The sequence below is a fragment of the Eretmochelys imbricata genome, chromosome 2 (genome assembly GCF_965152235.1).
Source record: "Eretmochelys imbricata isolate rEreImb1 chromosome 2, rEreImb1.hap1, whole genome shotgun sequence".
Classification (NCBI taxonomy): Eukaryota; Metazoa; Chordata; order Testudines; family Cheloniidae; genus Eretmochelys; species Eretmochelys imbricata.
In genome coordinates, this window is record NC_135573.1 from 227,592,535 (window position 1) to 227,615,770 (window position 23,236).

Below are 23,236 nucleotides of genomic sequence, written 5' to 3' on the forward strand. Positions count from 1 at the left end.
CAGATGAACAGTGCTCTCTAAAGGGGTATTAGGTTGATATTTCTTTTTGTCCTCATCATTCAGTGTGTGACCCCAGCCTTATATACTGCACACCATCCAAATCCTACACTGAATACACAATTATTAATTTTGTCCCGGGCTTGTTTTTTGGAGCTCATCACTATACTGTCTGTGTACTTCAAAAATGAAGTTAATGAATGCCTCTACACAGTGTTTCCCACACACTCTACAACACTCTACTTTTGCCCTTTCATTGACTCAAGGGGTTACCCAGTTAATTTAGGCACCCGCACCCTTTCCCAGATCCTAGGGCTTTGGGTGAAAGGCACCTACCCATACCACATTCCTAGGGCTCAGGGCCACTCCTACCCCATTCTTAGGGTGTTAACTGGTTAATTTAAGTACCCACCTTTACCCTGTTCCTAGGGCTCAGGGCATAATCTTCCGTGGATTTGCAGGGTCTTTTACCAGTGAAAGAGCCTTACACAGTAATATCCTTATCCTCTATTTATTAACAGTTACCAAGATAGAATGCACACGCTAAGCATACAATGCTCACCACTCCCAATAAAGCAGACAAACTTTTTCTGGTGGCCAGGTAGGATCAGGTCATCCAGCTACTCCAGCTGCTGCACAATACAGTACTTGAATCCTGCTTAGCTGTACCTTAACCAATCATTTTACTAGAGTATTACAAAATAATTCTTTTATCAATCCTAACATACAGGGAAACAATTCTTTACCCAATATTTAGTTGATTTAAATCTTGCAAAATTAGGTACGCAACAGACAGACAGAAACAATACAGATAAACAACAGAGAAGTAGGGAGCATAAAGGTAAAACAATAAAGTATAGATTTCACAATCACAACGGTTAAGTGATTTCTTGCCAGAGAGAATGCAATCAAAGTTTTCTTTAAACATCTTAAGATCTGTTTCTTTATCTGGTGATGGTGGATACTCTTAGGACAGGATTGCCTTCTTAACAGCCCGATAGTACATTGTTTTGATATAATTTAGAGGGAATGTGCGGATGTGACTTTCTGCCTCTTGGCTTATAGCTGCTGCAGTCCTGATGTGGCTGCAGAAAAAGGTCTGAGACCTTACACCTGAGTGAGATACACGGTTGCCAGGTCTCCAGCTTTTGACCAGAAAGTCAATTTGAAAAGGGGCCCTGACAGTGTCCAGTCAGATCTACTGATCGAACACCCCAAATCCTGTTACGGTGGGCAGATGAGGCAGGGAGATGCTGGGTCATCACCTGTGCCATCCCCTACTCAGCTGGGGCCACCTCCTACCTACATCGAGCAGCTGCAGCTCCCAGCCCCGGGTTGGGAGGGGAGGAGAGGGGAAAAGCAGCGAGTGACAAGGGGAGGAGGGAAGAAGAGCAAATGGGGGTGGGGGTGAGGTGCCCACTTTGAGAGAGAGTACACGACATTTTATATATTCAGGCATAGTTCCCATTGACTTCAGTTGTAGCTGTGAATGTTCAGCACGTCTGCACATCAGACCCCAGGAGTCTCAAGCTGGGCACCCAGAAAATAAGGAACATGCTGTTAGCAGCCACCTGTGAAAAATGTGGTTTGAGTGACTTGTCCAGCCTCATTCTGGAACTCTGTGGCAGAGGCAGGGATAGAATCCAATCCTACAGGTTGGTATTCAATTACTTAAACCAGAAGACCATCTTTCTCTGTGGTTTTGGGGACTGTGCCTAAGGGCTGAACTTCCCAGACAGACACTGGGCAGGGAGCCCTGAAGATCTTTTTGTCATGCCCAGCCCGCTGGAACTGGGTATAGTAGGAAGAGAGCCTCAGACATAAGACCTTGTATCAGAGGTCTGGTATGAAGCAGGACCTGCTCCCAGAATCTGGCAAGAACAGGGCTGATATTGCAGAAATACACATTCCTAAGAAGTGCTAAGCACAGAGTACTCACGCAAACACATCCAGATATCAAGTGGTACCAGAACATCCTGATATCAAGGATGGTACAAAAACACTCCTCAAGGATAATAGGAACACACAGTATCTTTGTCCAGCCGAGGGGGGAATGGAAAGTCTTGCCATTCACTGAGCCGCATCCATTGTCACGAGCATACATGTCTTTGTATCCTTGTACAGTGTACCAGGTGCTATTACCGTGTTTGTCGACAATAAACCTGGCCTGGTGCCTTCGTACCTTAATGGATTCTGTGGTCATTGGGTGGTTCGCTCGAGGTCTGCTCTGCCAGCTGTCTGTGCAGAGCTGGGGAGCACATAGGAAGAACACACACACACACACACACACACAGCCAAACATCTAACAACACTGATGACCCGAGACCTCTGATCTGGAAAGTAAGCGAGCTGTCCTCTGTAGAAATCGCAATCTAACATGACAAAACACTACGAGCTAGGGAAGCCCCTTATCCCTTCCCTGCAAATCCCCACAGAGTTTGATGAAATTTGGAACCACTGGATTGCCATCAAGGGGGGCCCATAGGAATTTTAAAAAGAAAGTGGGGAAACATGAACTGGAATATGTAAAGCAACGGCAGAAACGGAAACTTTGAAAAAACAATAACAAAAATAAAAAATGTACAATATTGCAATTAATGGCCCTGGTAGTAAAACGGCTTAAACAACATGCCACAATACTGGCCAGGCAAGTAATGGAAAAAACCAGGGAAGCAGAAGAGGTAACTCAGGCTTTGAAGACGCATCCCAGGCTGTTGAGCACTGGAAAGCCCAAGCTCTTCTAGCAGGGCAGCAGGCAGGTCTCTTGTATGAGATGCTTAAAAGACCACAATGGACTGGGACAGAAGAAACAGCTAGTGCATGGGAAAGCTTGAAAAGGAAGTTAATGGAAGCACCTACTTTGGACACCCCTCACAATGAGTTCCCCTTTGTGTTGTATCCTAGTGTTAAAAATGTCTATATTGTTAGTATGATCACTCAGGATATTGGTGCTGGGGGAAGACCTGTTGCGTACTATAGCAGAGTGTTAACAGCTCCAGAAAGCAAACTGGGAATCTGTGAGCAAACTTCTCTTGTTGCTTACTGGACACTACAGAAAGCCCAGACAATTGCTGGAGCAAGTAAAGTAATTGTAAAAAGCCATCATGCTCTGGGAAAACTACTACGTCACGAAAATTTATCCAAAGGGCATGTGAGAGTGGATAAGGCTATACAGAAAATGTTCAACTGGTCACCCAGAAAGACTCTAAAATATCTGTATGGGGTCTGACCTTAAATGGTCAGGAACATGTTTGAGAACCCCAAGAGGAATCTAAAGTCTTTAGGCAACTCTGGTTGGAGAGGTAATTGGGAAAACAATCTGGTTTGTGGATGGCAGCTCATATTATAAGGGAGGGAAGCGAATTACAGGATTTGCAAGGGTATGCCTGACTGGAAACATGCAAATAATTGACTTTTCCCAGTACAAATTAGGAAAGGGAGGAACCCAGTCTGCAGAAGTGTTAGCAGTTCTAGAAGTGTTAAAAAGAATGAAAAACAAACAAACTGAAATAATATTAGTACTGATTCTGATTATGTTTACAAAGGTACCACCATTTACCTTCCATGGTGGAATACGATGAGCTTTATGGAAACAGATGGGTCTGAAAATAAACACAGAATCCTTTGGCAGCAGTTAGAAAAATTGGCAGTAGAATTTAGCAATGTCAGGATCATCAAAATTAAAGTGCATAAAGGGAAACGCCCATTAAAAAAGGGAAATGAACAAACAAATAAATTCGCCAAAGAAGCCAGCACTTACTGGAACCCTATGGGAACATATGCCTGTGGCAGTAACCAGCCAGGCACAAGTAAAACAAGAAAAAACAGTTGATAAAAATAACTAGGAAGGACTGCAAGTATTACAGAACATGCAGGCAAAAGATGAGCTAAGACAACAATAGTTTGTCGAGTGTCCTTCAAAATGGAAGGGTGTGTCTCTGAGAAAGGAAGAGAATTTAATTCTGGCAAAGCCAGACAATGAATGGGTTTTATCCATACCTTAGCAAATGCAATACTTCCTTTTAGAATGGATACATGGTTCTGTTGTTGGGGGACACTCTAAACTAGAAGAGGCCCTAGAAAAACTTAAACAAATGGGTTGGTGGCCTGAAATGAAAGAGGATTTAAATGTGCATATTCATAGCGGCTTAACATGTGCAAAGCAAGACCCTGCTAAAAGGAAAAGGAGGGGAGAATGAATGCACCAGGCTTTAAAGGGTCCCTTGCCACACTTGCAGGTGGATTTTGTGGGGCCACTGCCCACCATACCAAGAAAGAACAGATTTTTATTTGTAGTGGTGGACACCTTCAGTAAAGGGCGGAGGCATTTCCCACCAAAAAGCCGTGCAGCTGCTAAAATGCTGATGATGGAAGTATTTCCCAAATGAGGACTACCACATAGTACTGATTCTGACAATGGACCTGCATTCACTGGGGAAGTGTACCGGAACATGGGTATATGGGCTGGCATCCCCTTACTATTGTATATTCCATACCACCCTCAAGCTGGAGGTCAAGTGGAAAGAATGAATAACTCTCTTAAAACTGAATTATCCAAGGTGTGCAATGAGCTGGGAACAAAGTGGGACATGGTACTCCCATGGGTTCTTATGAGGATCTGGAGACGTCCAAACTGCATGACAGGATTAGTCCTTATGGGGTGCTCTTTGGGAGACCCATGGCTGGCTGGGAAAACTTGCTGTATCCCCAGTTTGGGAGACTATAACAGCACTGATAACAACAATCTGAATGAACAGTCTTAAACACTGGTTGGGTACAGTCCAAGAAGCAGCTGCAGCACAACAAGCTGCAAAACAGCAAAAAATGAAACAAGCATTTGACAAAAACAGTGATATTAAGCAGTGGCAAACTGGAAGCCAAGTAACCAGCATCTAAAAAAATTTTCCAAAGGTGGAATGGCAAGGTCCATGGCCAAACATAAACAAGCTGGGACCCTCATTATATCTGGTTAAAATAAAAGATTGAAATGGTCAAAACATGCCATGCAGTTAAAGGAATATAAGGGTTAAACTGTATACTACATGTTCTGTGCTTCTTTGCAAATTAAGTGTAAAAATAACTGGTTAAAGTACGCACAATGGATAATTTCAAATGAATGATGGAGGTTTACTTAAACTTAAATCTCCGGGCCATATCCACACCTCGGATATTGTTTCATATTGCCTGGAGTCAATTAAAAAGATCTGAGGTGTCTAAACCTTACCCCATAAGACAATTGAGTGCAAAGGGACAAATTGAGTGGGGCAGAGGTAATGTAATCACCATCTGGTGGAACGACAGACACACCTCGATATGGAAATTGTACTAAGAAGGAAAGCAGTCTATTTGGCTGTTGGGTCCAGGAATCGGATGAATGAATACAACACCCACTCTTCCCCTATGCACAAAATGTCTGTTTTTTAAGTCCCTGAATGACCAGAAGATTCTGGCTGTACTGGACTGGAATTATTGCCCAGAAGATGGTGTGGCAAAGAAACCCAAAAATAAAAGCAGGCTAAAAGGTATATTATATATAATACTATTGCTGCCTGGAAAAAAAGAAGAAGCGATTGTTGATGTATATTTTCACAGGTTATGATGCCATCCCGGATATGCAGACTGTTGAGGGTAGTGGTAATGATCCAAAAAAACAAAAGGACTGTCAAATACCAAAAAGATAAACCAAACACATTTCGTAACCAAAAACGTGTGGACGGAGATTCCAAACAACTCTACTGCACTGGCTGTGGCGAGCCAAATCCATCCTGCTGGAACTGTTTTGAAATTGGTCTGTGAAGCAGAAGGAAAACAACAAGCAAAACACATCCTTAAAGAATCAACTGTAGCCATACTGTTGGCCTGGGCATGGAGTATCAAAGGCACAACCCAGATACAGCATATTCCCACAAGACACATTAGTAAAGTCAAACGAAGAATTGAAAAGGAATTGACTTTAACCAAGGGACAGTATGCTTGTTGTTGGAAGGTGAATGAGGAGGTTAATTGTGAACAACTCATTACCCTTACCATATCCCCTAACACCAGTTCTAGTAATAGACCTGAGAGGGGCATCCATGGACCATGAACCCACACAGATTAAGAAACGAAAAACAGAAACACCAAAAAGAACACAAGTTTTATTAACCACACAACAAATAATGGAACATCACTTAGTGGCCCTGATAGGAGATAATCTGGCTTCACCATGTAATATTCAATAATACCCAAAGGGAAGAGCGAGGGTATGAATTGATTGATTTAGAGCAACTGACAGTAATTAGTTTTAGCAAAGGAATTGTTAAAACACATAGGGTATGGTCAAATAGAGCCACCTTTGTTAATTTGGAGGATAGTTGGAGTGCCTCCATTAATATAAAGAACATTCAGCTAGAAGACAAAGGTACATACACAGGAACTTGGAAAATGGCCTCAAATATTAGGAAATGCCTTTATCATGGACAGGTGAAGAAGCCTGTCCAACTCCAACTCCACCCCATCCCCATCCACTCTGTTCACCACAGACATTCCCCACCAATGGAATGTCCAACTCTAGAACCTTGGCCTGCAACAGGAAACTTCCTGCACCCTACCACAGAGTATATGGTAGAAAATGTGGGATAAATGTATGTGATACTTAAACTAAATTTTGCTAGTATAACCCTGCCAATACAATGCCCCCAACAATACAAAGACTGGTTCAATTCAGAAATTGAAATGCAATTGCATTTTTGGGAGGGTTTTCAAAATCCCCTACTAAAACAGCAAAGACAGAAAAGAAAAAGAAAAAAAGAGGTCTTATGGGAACTGTATTGGGAGGCTCAGGCCTTGGCATGTCCATCTGGAATTCAGCAGATATCAAAAATCTCAATCTAAAAATAAACAGCATCATTAATGGAATAGGCAAGGCAGTCAGAACAGGAGAAGGCATTAGCAGCCTATTGCAAAATCAACATGCAATTACCATTGATGACATACATTCAATTGCTCTAGGGTTCAGTCACCTAAATTGTACTATCCTGTCAATTATTAACAGCATAAGAAAATTATGTTTCACTGACAGTTGCCTGTGTGGCCTATTGTGATAGAGTAACTGAAATCATCAAGCAAAGCTTATTACAATTAAAGTTACAAGATTGGCCACGAATACTGGACCGCACAGCCACTTAAAACAAATACAGGAGCAAGGAGTAAATAATATTGCGCCAGTGTTTTTACAATTTGCTAAATTTGATAAGGTTTGAAGTTTGCATCATAACTACAGTAAAAAGCCTTCATATCATAATGGCCATCCCAAGGTGGATGCAAAATCCAGTCGAAGTGTACTATGCCAGCTATGTGGGAACTTTGGTAAATGATACTTATTTACAGCACTATCCTACTGTGCACCTAATAACTGAAACTGGCTTAAAAGTTAATCAGCCTTGTTGTACAAAACATAATGAATGGTGGCTGTGTGAATGATAAGCTACAACTGATAGCAACAACACAAAAAGAGGCTGGGCCAAACTGGTATAAAAAAAATTAGTCAATGATGTAGCATGTGCTCTGAGATATTCCAATTTTTCTGCACATGGAAACATTTGTCCTGGAATCAATGTAGGATTTTGTGTGCAAGTCACTAGCACAGTCCAAATTGAAACCCATTGTGATATGCTGGATCACAGAACCCCCCTGGGAGCTGCCACCTGATGTGCCAAGAGTACTTCTGCTCTTGCTTTCCCGCCTTGTCAGCTTAGGACTTCAGTGCTGACTGGTTTGAGCCAGACCCGCTAGCCTGCTGCAAACCCAGACCCAGGTCTGAACCACATCCCCTAACAGCTGTAGGCTTAACTGAAAGCAGCTTACAGAAGTACTGTATAAAGGTTATACAGGGTAAACTGATAAATTGTTCGCCCTCTGTAACACTAATACAGAGATATGCACAGCTGTTTGCACCCCCCAAATATTAATACATACTCTGGGTTAATTAATAAGTTAAAAGTGATTTTATTAAATACAGAAAATAGGATTTAAGTGGTTCCAAGTAGTATCAGACAGAACAAAGTGAATTACCAAGCAAAATAAAATAAAACCGCAAGTCTATGTCTAATAACACTGAATACAGACAAAACCTCACCAGTTCCAGTAAGCTTCCTTTTACAGACTAATCTCCTTCTAGTCTGGGTCCAGCAATCACTCACACCCCCTGTAGTTACTGTCTTTTGTTCCAGTTTCTTTCAGGTATCCCTGGGGGTGGAAAGGCTACCTCCTTAGCCAGCTGACGACAAAATGGAGGGGTCTCCCATGAGCTTAAATAGACTTTCTCTTGTGGGTGGAGACCCCCTCCTCTCGCCTATGCAAAGTCCAGCTCCAAGATGGAGTTCTGGAGTCCCCTGGGCAAGTCACATGTCCATGCATGACTCACAGTTTTTACAGGCAGAAGCCATTGCCCACATGGTATCCTGACTGTCTCCAGGAATATTTCTTATGTGAATTGGAGCATTCCAAGATGCATTGTTCCTTAAGTGCTTCTTGATTGGGCACTTAACTTCGCGAATTCCTTTCTCCAGGAACTGACCAAATGCTCTACTAAGGTTATTTAGAAATCAAGCCAGTACATGCCAATATTCATAATTTTGAATACAAAAATGATATATGCATACAAATAGGATGAATAAATTCAGTAGATCATAACCTTTACATAGATATGTTACATGGCATATGTAGCATAGAACATATTCCAGTTATGTCATATATTCATAAGCATATTTCCATAAAGCCTTACGGGAGGCACAGTCACACCCATGTCTTTTGGCCAACAAGTAGTGTCAGCACTGCCGCTGAAATTATTACTCTTCCTGGCAACCTACAAGATTTATTTTGATTGAATTGTTTCCCCCAGTGGAGAAATTACAATTGAACATACATAAGCTGGTGGCGAAAACTAAGAAAGTCTTAATACCCACAGCTCATTTTATCGAACAACAAATAAAGAAGCAGAAAGTGTGCAAAGAGAGCTAAAAACACCTTGGTGGCCAATCCCAGAGAATGTTACTCTACACCCAAACACTTAGTGTAATACTAATGGGAATACAAGCCATAACAGTAATTGCACTAATGGGAATGTGTTGCTACATGCAACATCAAATTTAAAAAAAAAAGCCAAATTACAACACTGGGTTCAGAAAGGAATGGAACTAGCTAGCAACACTGCCACAGTAATGAATACTCACTATAAGGAATAATCAAATGCTTATTTATGTTTTAAAAGCAAATGTTTGTACTTATACAGTTTGTAAGGGCTGTTGAGCATCTGTATACTTGAATGCTCTGTGCAAACTAAGGGACAAATGGGGCATGAATGTGTGGATGGAAAAGTAAGGTGGCACACAACAGTGTTTAGCTCACTGGACAATCTTCAGTCCATGCATTATGCTTTTCCAGGACGGTGGGTAAACATCCTCCCCATAAAAAGACAAAAAGGGGGGGGGGGGAATGTAGAAGGAAGAAAGCCTGAGACTTAAGCCCTTTTATCAGAGGTCTGGTATGAGGCAGGACCTGCTCCCAGAATCTGGCAAGAACAGGGCTGATATTGCAGAAATACACATTCCTAAGAAGTGCTAAGCAGAGAGTACTCACGCAAACACATCCAGATATCAAGTGGTTCCAGAACATCCCGATATCAAGAATGGTACAAAAACATTCACCAAAGATAATCACAACATACTGACCCCTCCTAAAAGATAAGGTTAGGATAAAAGTACGCAATAAAGATGATTTAATTGAACAACGTGTACAAGGTGATGGGTAATAACTAGCCACTGTCAGAGACAGTGGGTAACTTGTTTGTATCGGTATAAAGATGCATCTCAGAGGGAGTATCTTTGTCCAGCTGAGGGGGGAATGGAAAGTCCCACCATTCACTGAGCTGCGTCCATTGTCACGGGCATACATGTCTTAGTATCCTCGTAGAATCTGTCAGGTGCTATTACCGTGCTTTGTCGACAATAAACCTGGTCTGGTGCCTTCGTACTTTAACGGATCTTGTGATCATTGGGCGGTTTGCTCGAGGTGTGTTGTGCTGGCTGCCTGCGCAGAGCTGGGGTAGCACACACACACACCGAACATCTAATAACACTGAGAACTGAATAAACCAGATCTCCTGCAAGCACCTTCAATGCTGACTGATCACTGAACACTGCATGGTACAAAGAGTAAAACGAAATTAAGAAAATACCCTGAGTGGAAGAATGGAACAGTTGAAAGCTCCACCAGAGGTGAAACTCTCTGGGAATGTGGAAGACAATTGGAGGAAGTTTAGAGACTGCTTCACTCTGTATCTATAAGTAATGGGTGTGAGCAAAATAGAAACATTTAGCAGGTTGCCTTGTTTTTGACAGTGGCTGGTTCTGAAGCACCTGAAGTCCTTTAATAGTTTTCAGTTAACTCAGGCAGAGCCTCTAACTATAAAACTGTAGTACAGAAATGTGAAGAATACTGCACTATACATGAGAATGAGACACATGAAAGATGTTTATAATTCCAGGGTACAAAAGGAAGGTATAAGTTTCTGACTGATCTGAAGCTGGAGAGCCAATCTTGAGATATTAGGGGGGCTAAGAGTCTCTAATAAGAAACCAGATTAATGGAATCTGGAACAAAATACTCAGAGCAAGACTAATGGAAGATCCAGAATTAACCCTTGACAAAGCATTTAGAATTTGCCAGGCAATGGAAGCAAGTCACCCAGTCCAGAATGAAGCTTATGGAGGGTGGACACTGTAACATGATTGGTTTCAGAGTAGCAGCCGTGTTAGTCTGTATCCGCAAAAAGAAAAGGAGTCTATGATTCTATGATTCTACTAGTGGCACCTTAGAGACTAACAAATTTATCTGAGCATAAGCTTTCGTGAGCTACAGCTCACTTCATTGGATGCATTCAGTGGAAAATACAGTGGGGAGATTTATATACACAGAGAACATGAAACAATGGGTGTTTACATACACACTGTAATGAGAGTGATCAGGTAAGGTGAGCTATTACCAGCAGGAGAGCGGGGGGGGGGGGTGGAGGGGAGGAGGGGGAAGAAATGCTTTTGTAGTGATAATCAAGGTGGGCCATTTCCAGCAGTTGATAAGAACATCTGAGGAACAGCACGGGGGGGGGGGGGGAATAAACATGGGGAAATAGTTTTACTTTGTGTAATGACCCATCCACTCCCAGTCTTTATTTAAGCCTAAGTTAATTGTATCCAGTTTGCAAATTAATTCCAATTCAGCAGTCTCTCATTGGAGTCTGTTTTTGAAGTTTTTTGTTGAAGAATTGCCACTTTTAGGTCTGTAATCGAGTGACCAAAGAGATTGAAGTGTTCTCCGACTGGTTTTTGAATGTTATAATTCTTGACGTCTGATTTGTGACCATTTATTCTTTTATGTAGAAACTGTCCAGTTTGGCCAATGTACATGGCAGAGGGGCATTGCTGGCACATGAGGGCATATATCACATTGGTAGATGTGCAGGTGAACGAGCCTCTGATAAAAGAAAAGGAGTACTTGTGGCACCTTAGAGACTAACAAACAAATTTATTCGAGCATAAGCTTTCGTGAGCTACAGCTCACTTCATCAGATGCTCATGAAAGCTTATGCTCGAATAAATTTGTTTGTTAGTCTCTAAGGTGCCACAAGTACTCCTTTTCTTTTTGCAAATACAGACGAACACAGCTGTTACTCTGGAGCCTCTGATAGTGTGGCTGATGTGATTAGGCCCTATGATGGTGTCTCCTGAATAGATATGTGGACACAGTTGGCAATGGGCTTTGTTGCAAGGATAGGTTCCTGGGTTAGTGGTTCTGTTGTGTGGTTGCTGGTGTGTATTTGCTTCATGTTGGGGGGGGTGTCTGTAAGCAAGGACCTGTCTCCCAAGATCTGTGAGAGTGATGGGTCGTCCTTCAGGATAGGTTGTAGATCCTTGATGATGCGTTGGAGAGCTTTTAGTTGGGGGCTGAAGGTGATGGCTAGTGGCGTTCTGTTATTTTCTTTGTTGGGCCTGTCCTGTAGTAGGTAACTTCTGGGTACTCTTCTGGCTCTGTCAATCTGTTTCTTCACTTCAGCAGGTGGGTACTGTAGTTGTAAGAACGCTTGATAGAGATCTTGTAGGTGTTTGTCTCTGTCTGAGGGGTTGGAGCAAATGCGGTTGTATTGTAGAGCTTGGCTGTAGACAATGGATCGTGTGGTGTGGTCTGGATGAAAGCTGGAGACATGTAGTTAGGCATAGCAGTCAGTAGGTTTCCGATATAGGGTTGTGTTTATGTGACCATCGCATATTAGCACCGTAGTGTCCAGGAAGTGGATCTCTTGTGTGAACTGATCCAGGCTGAGGTTGATGGTGGGATGGAAATTGTTGAAATCATGGTGGAATTCCTCAAGGGCTTCTTTTCCATGGGTCCAGATGATGAAGATGTCATCAATGTAGCGCAAGTAGAGTAGGGGCATGAGGGGATGAGAGCTGAGGAAGCATTGTTCTAAGTCAGCCATAAAAATGTTGGCATACTGTGGAGCCATGCGGGGACCCATAGCAGTGCCACTGATTTGAAGGTATACATTGTCCCCAAATGTGAAATAGTTATGGGTGAGGACAAAGTCACAAAGTTCAGCCACCAGGTTTGTCGTGACATTAATGGGGATACTGTTCCTGACGGCTTGTAGTCCATCTTTGTGTGGAATGTTGGCGTAGAGGGCTTCTGCATCCATAGTGGCTAGGATGGTGTTTTCAGGAAGATCACCGATGGATTGTAGTTTCCTCAGGAAGTCAGTGGTGTCTCGAAGATAGCTGGGAGTGCTGGTAGCGTAGGGCCTGAGGAGGGAGACTACATAGCCAGACAATCCTGCTGTCAGGGTGCCAATGCCTGAGATGATGGGGCACCCAGGATTTCCAGGTAGCAGATAGAATACCCCTGGTCGGAGTTCCAGGGGTGTGTCTGTGCAGATTTGTTCTTGTGCTTTTTCAGGGAGTTTCTTGAGCAAATGGTTTAGCTTCTGTAGATAACCCTCAGTGGGATCAGAGGGTAATGGCTTGTAGAAAGTGGTGTTGGAGAACTGCCTTGCAGCCTCTTGTTCATATTCCAACCTATTCATGGTGATGACAGCACCTCCTTTGTCAGCCTTTTTGATTATGATGTCAGAGTTGTTTCTGAGGCTGTGGATGGCATTGTGTTCTGCAAGGCTGAGGTTATGGGGCAAGTGATGCTACTTTTCCAGAATTTCAGCCCGTGCACATCGGTGGAAGCACTCTATGTAGAAGTTCAGTCTGTTTATTCCCACCCCCGCCCCCATTGTTCCTCAGACTTTCTTGTCAACTGCTGGAAATGCCCCCCCCCCCGGTATCAGTTCCATTGGGACTTCATCTTCTCCTGACTGCGTTGGGGGCTCTGCCTGTCTCCAGCATTCCAGACCCTCAGCTTCCACCACCACCTGGGAAACCCGACTGGCTCAAGCTTCTCAGAGTGGTGAGAAGCCAACTCTCTCTCTCTCTCTGTTTTTTTTCCCCCTACTCTAGGTATAAACTTTTTAACTCTGACTTGTGTGATCGGGTATAGTTTTCTAAACCTGACTTTTGTAACCAAATTTAAGCTAGATTTAATATTGTAACTGTTTGTTATTACCTGGCAATAAATAACTTTTATGGTTAGGCTGGTTGCCTCCCTCCCTCCCTCTCTTTTTTGTGTTTTTGGCTCCTCTTACCTAAGCTAAAGATCCCAGTAGCGCCCAAAAATCCTGTGGGGTTTGCTCGTCAAGTGGGTTACTACCAGAACAATTGTAACATGAAAGTGGGGATAGGGATGTGCTGAACCTGTGGCATAGGAGGGTGGCAGCTTGGAAGTGCGGTTCGACTCAGCCTGCTGAGTCCAGGGACCTATAAGGGGTCAGCTTGGGAGTGCTGATTGACCTGTCCATTCAGACGCGCTCCGTCAACGTGTGCGTGTGTGTGTGTGTGTTCATCTGATTCCGGGGCTGGAGGAACCCAACCCTGGGGCACCTACGTCCTACAGGATAGCTCCATTGAGAGGGAACTTGCAGAAGGGAGAAGCAGAGCTCCGTATGAAAACACAAGTGACACAAGCAGTTCATTGATAGAATTACAGCACCCTGCCCCTCAGAACAGTAACCCTAACAAGTGAGCATACCCCAAAGTAACAGGTAAATCTGGTAACATGCCTATGATCATGGTGATACTGAAATGTGTACATTATAAGGTTTCTTTATTTCAGATTCTTCAGAATTGTAGAAAACTATTTTCTCCAAAAGCGCTGTACTAGGCAAAAAATTAACTTTACTACAAATCATTATGGCAGGTAAGGAGAGGGTTTCCATATTTGTTCTGTTGTTTTCTGAACACAACATCTTCAAGCACCCCTGCTGGTGGGTTTTGATCTTCTAGGTGATTATCTCAAACGACATTTGATCTGCATCGATCTACTACAGCCAGATTTTGTAAACCGCAAATACATCAAAATTATGCACATAGCTCCAATTTACTTATGTCTCTCTTGTGATTGGCCTATGAATAGAACATAAGAATATAAGAACAGCCATACTGGGTCAGACCAAAGGTCCATCAAGCCCAGTATCCTGTCCTTTGACAGTGGCCAAGGGCCGGTGCCCCAAAGAGAATGAACAGACAGGTTATCATCAAGTGATCCATGTCCTGTCACCCAATCCCAGCTTCTGGCAAACAGAGGTTAGGGACACCATTCCTGCCCATCCTGGCTAATAGCCATTGATGAACCTCTTGTTGATTTTGGCTTACCCTGTTTATATGTCTGCAATGTATATGTCACAGCTACTAACTGAAATGTGATTATTATATATTAATATAATATATATTATTGAAACTACATGTTTGCACTTACATAACTGTTTTTTTCTGTGAACAATACTCAGGGAAATCTTTTGAGGAAAAAATTGCAAAATGTTTTTCCATATATGAAGAGTAACACATATCCCGAAGGAATGAATAAAGCAGGCAGACTGAACCTGCATTGATTTGATGTCAACTTTTCTTTGGAAGGCAAGGAATATTTTTTTTTCATATAATACAGATACATTACACTGGAATCTTCAGTATATAAATGATGGTCCGAATGTCCCAACACTGGAGTGTTAACCTTACCTTCAATGGGACCGGGATTAGGATCACTGGTTTTATTCAAATTTTCCAGAAAAATCTCCTTCGCTACCTATGTAGGTGGTGCAACAAACAAATTTGTCAGTTATATGAGAAATGAGTATAAATTATAAATGTTACCAAAAACCCCTATAATTTTGCTTCGTTTCTCAAGTAGGTTATCCAGGGTATCCTGCGAACAGCAACAACAATCACTATATGTTCACTGAGCAATGATTTCTACTTTTGTTTAAAAAAAAAATCAACATCTAGTTCTAACCATACACTGAAATTCCCCCCCTTGTACTCAAGACATTCTGACCCTTACAGTATACAGATAACTTTGATATGCTTATGCCTTATAATTAATCAATGGCTTGGAAAGTAACTGGTAATACCTTAAGTGCAACATTTGATTTCATCATCACGTTTCCCTCAGTGCCATCAACATTAGGTACTGAAAGCAGATCAGAGTAAAACATTGAAATGGAAATTGCTGTGGGTGACACTGAAAAAAAACCACCCTCAGAAGAGATTGGAAAAATGGGTGGTGATGTATCTCACAAGTCTCATGAGAGCACAGTGATAAACATGGAGCTCACAGCAATGGAAGAAGAGGAGTGCATAGAAGAAGAAGTTGAAAGCAACGATCCAAGTGATGTTGATGACATGCTTATGGAGGATGGGGAAAACAAAGAATGGTTTCCGAAAGGTAAGTGCTTATCACACCTTGTTTCAAAAAAACAAAACAAAACAGTTTGTTAACATACTTCCATTTTTGAAATGTTAAAGGTTTCATGTAAAAAGTGGCAGCATTCACAACAGTAAAACAGAGAAAAAGGAAACTGTATTACCATGCATGTAATATGTGTTACTTTTTTTTCTAGTCAAATTTGCAATGACTCCCAAGCACAAAAAGAGACTGGAGGCTAAAGTGAGAAAAATCGAATTGTATGGCTCTTTATTTTGTCGCCTAAAACCAAGAGGATGGCTGAGTGATGAGGTGCATTTAAGTAGCAGTAAACATGGATGGTGACTGGATTGATTCATCAAATATTATTTAAATTGTACCCATTCTTTCATCATGTGTTGTAGGTTATTGATGAGTATTTGAGCTGTGTGGTCAAGAAAGCAGGTGGAAAGATAGGGCACTTATTATGATGGTACATGAAAGTATCAATTATATCAGTAAGTAAACCATCCGATGAATATGTGGTACAACATATTGAAGTCCGAATAGCCTTGAAATGTCAATATAAACCTGTAATTGCAACATATCACTGTATTTGCTGCTGCCAAACATGTATTGAAACATATTTTGAGGTGTATAACTGACACAATCCTTGACATGTTGAGGGCCACATTAGTTTTGCTATATAGCTCAGTGGGGCCATGACTTAAACACAAGTATGTGCACAGGTTAGTCAGTTTTTAAAGCAAGAAAGACAGAGCACATGAACTCTTAAAAAAACATAAAGGTGTGTAATCCATCTTACAGATCTTATTTGTAACACTAAGGATCCCTTTTATGTATGTATATATGAAGTGCATTGTGTTTTTTATGTGCCAGAATGATTAATCCATTAAAAACTTGCTTGACTGTGAACACGTACAAGCGGTCTTGTCGGCAGTTTCCACTGTCATTCTGGCAGACAGAGCAACACAAACGAAAGTGAAGAAGGTAAATGCTAACAAGCTTTCATACCCAACATGGGCAAAGCACATTTTCATTCAGTCAGTTAAACACAGTGTGAAACAGCAAATACAATGCTATGTTCGGTGGGAAAGGAATAATATTTATCATGTAATGACATTGCGAAATACGGTATAATCTGTGTTGCATAGTTTGCTTCACTGGCAACTATAACTGCATTTCTACATTTTTTTCCTGATGAACACAGTGTAGATTTCTGCAATGTGATATATTATTGCTTCCTTACAATGTACCAGGTCATTGGGCTATTGTGGTAAGATGTTTTCAATTGTACTTTGGGATTGTGGGCACTAAATGTGGCATTACATAACAGTTTCAAACACAGCTGTGTAGCAGTGATATAATTTCCTGTATTGTGGGTTTTCAGTAAGTTCAATGCACAGAAAGGGAAATGGAATTTTAACTCTTGACATTTTGAGGACTGGGTTTTAAAAAATAAAATGCTAGTGTGAAGACTATTATGTTGTTAATTTAAATTTGAAGAATATAGTCTAGTGATTTGATCAAGGAATTCACAATATGCTTTTCTCTTGTGTTAGTGAGACATTACAAATTAATGGAATGTTTTGAGAAATCATATAAAATTGTTGAAATCATCATATTACCAATAATATTTGTATATATATTTACTCTTGCAGATAGCATTGATGGATACAAAAGAATTGTTAATAATTGACCCTTGTGTTGTGAGATGACATATGAAAGAAAATTCCTGAGGAACTGGAGGTGATTTTTTAGATACTTATTTTTCCAGTTTACATGTAGTGTTACTGTGAAACTATATTCAATAGATGTAACAATAATGAGGCAAATACATTCCTGATTGCTACCAAGAAAAATGGAAACAGCATGTACTTGTACTGACTATACTTACTAATGGACATTGAGTGAACTTGTGTGATTTGAGCATGGCTAAGTACTTCATAGAATGTGGACACAAAACAGCAAGATGTAGCATGAGTGAGAAGGTGTTATTAGCAACACAGGACAGCAAATCAGGTGATATCTAGCAGAAGAATGAGACAATAATATCAAACCAAGTGTATATATATGAGCACTAAGTCGTTGCAACCATTAATTAAATAGAGAAGGAAAGGATTACTAAACATGCTCAGAAACTGTAAGAAAAAGCAAAAACCCATTTATACAATCAGCTACTGTACTCCTTACAAATTTCATATCCTTCATCTCCCGAGTAACTGGAAAATCCGCAAAGTGTTGGAGAACTAAAATTGTTGAACATAAGAGACAAACTGATGGCCACAATTGCAGACCACTCATCTTAAAGGTACTGAATACCAAATTGTCATTATCGTTTGTTACTTATGTGTAATTATGATGTGTTTTCTGAAGAGCAGTTTGCAGAAACATATTTGCAGTATAAAGACATCAGTACTGTGGAAACCACACAAGACGCTATGACTTTGTCCCATATACTATGGGTTCATTAGGTATACGTGAAGATAACAGGAAGAGTGGAATTATGCCACATAACAAATCATAGATAGTTATCTTAATACCCCTACAGAGGGGTATGTCACAGGTTTGGTTCTGCAGTTTCCACGGTATGCGTCCGATGAAGTGAGCTGTAGCTCACGAAAGCTCATGCTCAAATAAATTGGTTAGTCTCTAAGGTGCCACAAGTACTCCTTTTCTTTCTGTATGAATAACGTCTTTAAGTATAAAAAATATGTGAGTGGGGTGAATGGGTGCTATTAATAACGCAATGAGATGAAATTAGATATCTTTATATCCAGCAGTAGTAAAGTAAAAGTTTGAGAAACATAGTCTACAGTACCCAGTATAATTTAAAATATGACCCACAGAAAGAAAAAACATTTACAAACCAGTAACTGAACTGAAATAATTGACAGTAATAAATCAAGATTTCTGTTTAGAGATTTGGTCATAACGTAATCCTCATTTGAGTACATTATATTGATTTTTCAGAGAGCGCGGAAGAGTACTGCATATACTGCAACTTCGTCACTTGTGCAAAAAAGTGAAGATTGCAGGACGGCATGAAACACAGAATTGTATCAGAACCACACACCATATGTTGGAGCAGATAAGCAAGCAGAATATGCTTGTGTGTAGTAAAAAGAACAGAAGTCACAGCCCAACATCTAGCCAGCTGAATACCGATCCAATGCAATAACCTGCCTAAGGATCAGGATTCTTGTAATAATTCCACAGCAGTAAACATTTTCACCAATGCTGATAGTCAAATCTTAGGTAATGCTTAATGTGGAAGGAATAGCATGTTATCAGTGAATAAAAATTATGTGTAGCATTATTAATTCTGTGTTTTCATTTTCTCATCTGTTACTTGTAAGAGGAGGGCACATATTCCCTGCATTCCAGATGGGATAAATGAAGAAAAAATAACTGATGAGGAGAAAGCATAAGTGCAAAAAGTGTGCATAGTTTACAAAAAATTTACATTGTGTTATGGTTTTCAAAAATATTTTTGTTTTTCCTGGAATAACACAGCTGGAATATAAATGAGTAATCGAGACGTTAAATTTTACTGTCCATTTCGGTACAGACAAAAAGGGGTTCATAACTCTGTACCTATACATACGTTTAGATGCTTGTTTTTGAAAACACCTTGGAACAAAAAGCAAACTGTTTCTGTTCATACACCAGCTTAAAATAATAAAGTTTTTGAAATGTTTAAAAATACCTCTCTCTATTGGTGCCCAGGGGCATACAGCGTACACCACGAGCTATCAAAAAGCAGAGGGCTCACAGCACAGCCTCACCGGCAAACCGCTAGCCCCTGGAAGACCTGGAGCAGAAGATGCGAAAGGTCCAGGGGCAGCAAATCGTGACACCCCCGCCCCTCAGACGTCGCTACTCCGGGCCCGGAGGCTGCCACAGGTACCCCGGGCCCGGAAGACGTGACACGCGCTTGAGACGCGCCGAAAAGCGGAGCGAGAGGGCGAGGCCTACCGGGGTCCGGCTGGGTTCCGGCGCACGCGGCGCGGCCGCTCTTGCAGCGCCCCCCGGCGGCACGTTGCGGGCGCACCGCGGCCTGCGAGCCTCTCAGCGCCGGCAGCCGGGCGCGCCGTGGCCTGGTGGGAGGGGGTGAGTCTCGTGGCGTTGTCCCTGCCGAGAGGCCCGGCCTGCCCGCGGCGCGGCGTCAGCCAGAGGCGGCGGGGCCCTCGGAGGCTGGATCAGGCAGCGGTTGAGGCACGTGACTGGGGCCGGCGGTTTGGTCCGAGGGTGAGGAGAGGGCCCGGTGCGAGGCGGGAGGAGGAGTTGGGGTGCAGTTCTGGGTCATGACGGGGGGGGGGGGGGGAAAGGGTTCCCGCCCCTCTGCGGGCTAGAGGGGGCTTGGGAGGTTCTGGGTCAGGTGGGGGCGGGAGTTTGGGGGAGAGGGATTGCGGCTCAGGAGGTGGCCGGGGCGAGGGGGGTTCTGGGTCAGGTGGGGGCGGGAGTTTGGGGGAGAGGGATTGCGGCTCAGAAGGTGGCCGGGGGGAGGGGGGGTTCTGGGTCAGGTGGGGGCGGGAGTTTGGGGGAGAGGGATTGCGGCTCAGAAGGTGGCCGGGGGGAGGGGGGATTCTGGGTCAGGTGGGGGCGGGAGTTTGGAGGAGAGGGATTGCGGCTCAGGAGGTGGCCGGGGGGGGGGGTTCTGGGTCAGGTGGGGGTGGGAGTTTGGGGGAGAGGGATTGCGGCTCAGAAGGTGGTCGGGGGGAGGGGGCATTCTGGGTCAGGTGGTGGCGGGAGTTTGGGGGAGAGGGATTGCGGCTCCGAAGGTGGCTGGGGGGAGGGAGGGTTCTGGGTCAGGTGGGGGCGGGAGTTTGAGGGAGAGGGATTGCGGCTCAGAAGGTGGTCGGGGGGAGGGGGCATTCTGGGTCAGGTGGTGGCGGGAGTTTGGGGGAGAGGGATTGCGGCTCAGAAGGTGGCCGGGGGGAGGGGGCATTCTGGGTCAGGTGGTGGCGGGAGTTTGGGGGAGAGGGATTGCTGCTCAGGAGGTGGCCGGGGGGAGGGGGGGTTCTGGGTCAGGTGGTGGCGGGAGTTTGGGGGAGAGGGATTGCTGCTCAGGAGGTGGCCGGGGGGAGGGGGGGTTCTGGGTCAGGTGGGGGCGGGAGTTTGGGGGAGAGGGATTGCTGCTCAGGAGGTGGCCGGGGGGAGGGGAGGTTCTGGGTCAGGTGGGGATAAGTTAAGATGAGTTGGGGTTGGCCACCTGCTGCATGGTTCCAGGTCTGTCACTGGAGTTGGATGTTGTTCTTAGTTTCTGAATAGAGAAGTGGCAGGTTTTAAACATTAGTCCAATGGGGAGCAGATAAGCAAGGCTAAAAGTTGATATTTTGCCCATAATCACAGTTTACCATTATTTCTTAGGTTTGATGTTCTGAGGTATCTACAGGGCTTCAGATATTTACCAGAACATCTACTGTTTGGACAACTAAACCTACTAGTCAGAGGTAAATATAAAAGCTATAGGTGATACGTGAGGGTCTCCACCAGATTAGTCCAGGGATATAATCCTAGTCTGTTACTCCTGGTGATTACCACTATATTCCTCCTTTAGCTATGGCAGTCATCCTATCTTCCTTTTTTTGATCACCTTATCCAGTGAATAATTTCAGTGCCTGCCTCTTCTGCTCAGATCTTTCCAGGGCAGCAAACGTGAAAATGCATCATTACTCACAGCGTCACTGTTGTCAACAAGTTTCTTAGAAAGATCTTGCAAAACTAACTAGATACTTGCTAATTTCACTCTACTGCTGTTGCTTATAGCTTTACCTAACAGCAGAAGTGTTGAAGGTGTCTTTCAGCACATGTTATATGTGGTTCATGTTTGTGATATTACATTTGCATGCATAAGGGCTGAAACCTTATTTTAAACAATTCTACAAAAATTGAAGCCATAACCCGCACATTCCCCAGGAAAGGCTTCCCGCTCACAAGTGTATTTTTAAGCCCCATTTATGTACTCGGTTTTAAAATATTCATCTTTATAACATCTAGGATGATCTTAGGACCATGGGCCCAATATTAAATGAGACCTGAACAAAAACAATGCACCTGTATTACATAAAATTGTGGTACAAAGTACACACAATGTAGAGAACCCATAGGAAATTTACTTTTACTATCCCTCTCCCTTAATCTGATTATTTGGGAAGGAGAGAAGAGAAATCAAATCTCATGGAGCAAAACCCCTTCCACACAATGAGATCTGAGCCTGGCTAATCTCTCTTTTCTGTCCTACTAGTTTTTGTGTACTACACTGCTGCTGTCTTCTTTCTTGGTCTCTGTCCAGTATGAAGGGTATGCATATGCCATAAGGTCCCTCATTCAAAGTCTTCAGAGGAAGAAAATCCAAAAGGTAATTCTCATTTTGCCCCACTCCATCATAGGCTGTCATTTCTCGTCTTAGGCTGTGCCCTTGGGAAACACATTCAGCCTGTCCAGCAGTAGCATATACTTGCCTTTCTGTTTTGTAGTTGCTTCAGCCTTTAGGTTGCTCCTTTTATGAGACATCTTACAAATTAATTAGTTTTAAAAAATTATATCTTCTAAACGCCAATAAACAAGAACACCTGCTAATGTGAATTACATCACAAAAGGGGAAAGATTGAGGACTGCTAATCAAAGTAAAGATACTTCATGAATTCAAGAATATAAAATAGTTTGCTACAGTTGAGATACTATAGGTTCAGAGCATTGTTCTCTTGATAGTGTTTCCAAAATAGAGATGTGCAGCAGTAAAAATTAAATGTATTTGTTTCTTACAACTTCAGCAGTTTGCTTTGACTTAGTTTTTCAATCTGTAGAGCCTCTAGCAGCTTCTGTGCAGTTTCAGATGCATCACTTTTGGCACAAGTCTTGACTTGTTGCTTTTTCATTAATGAATGGAGCAGGTGCTACGGTGCCAAGTAATTACTGAAGTCTGATACTACATAAGAACAGCCACACTGGGTCAGACTAATCCATCTAGTCCAGTATCCTGTCTTCCGACAGCAGCCAATGCCAGGTGCTTCAGAGGCAATGAATAGAACAGCTTCTGGCAATCAGAGACTAGGAACACTTAAAGCATGGAGTTGCATCCCTGACGATCTTGTTCTTTTTTTGAGCCCAGTTATGATTTTGATCTTCACAGCATCCCCTGGCAGTGAGTTCACAGGTTGACTCTGTGTTGTGGAAGAAGTACTTCCTTTTGTTTTAAAGCTGCTGCCTATTAATTTCATTGTGATTCCTGAATGTACTTTTTGTAAAGATTTTTTTAAAAGTGGTACTGCGCTGGTGTGAAACAGGCTCTAAATCTCTTAAAACATTAGGAAAAGTACTGAGAAACACAGATCTGTTGCAATAGAAAGAGTTTGACTTGCACGCCCAAGAGAGGTGCTTTTTAAAGACTGTTCACTTT

The 23,236-nt window shown here is 42.6% G+C and overlaps 2 protein-coding genes across 7 annotated transcripts in view; one reads left to right on the forward strand and one right to left on the reverse strand.

Annotated features, from left to right (window-relative positions):
- The window catches only part of ACBD7 (acyl-CoA binding domain containing 7), a 41,720-nt gene extending 26,155 nt beyond the window's left edge, over positions 1–15,565 (reverse strand). The window contains exons 1-3 of the mRNA XM_077808754.1: positions 15,539–15,565; positions 15,282–15,333; positions 15,147–15,172 (exon numbers count right to left, since the gene is read on the reverse strand). Of these exons, the coding sequence (XP_077664880.1) occupies positions 15,147–15,172; positions 15,282–15,333; positions 15,539–15,565 (105 nt within the window). The remainder of the gene's footprint in view (positions 1–15,146; positions 15,173–15,281; positions 15,334–15,538) is intronic.
- Positions 15,566–19,891: 4,326 nt separating this feature from the next.
- RPP38 (ribonuclease P/MRP subunit p38) overlaps positions 19,892–23,236 on the forward strand; it is a 32,621-nt gene continuing 29,276 nt past the window's right edge. For 3 of the 6 annotated variants that reach the window (XR_013344924.1, XM_077808155.1, XM_077808151.1), the window contains exons 1-3: positions 19,892–20,082; positions 21,205–21,287; positions 22,082–22,195. The gene's annotated coding sequence lies outside the window, so the exon portion shown is untranslated. The remainder of the gene's footprint in view (positions 20,083–21,204; positions 21,288–22,081; positions 22,196–23,236) is intronic. The other 3 variants (XM_077808154.1, XM_077808152.1, XM_077808153.1) reach the window with 3 other exon arrangements.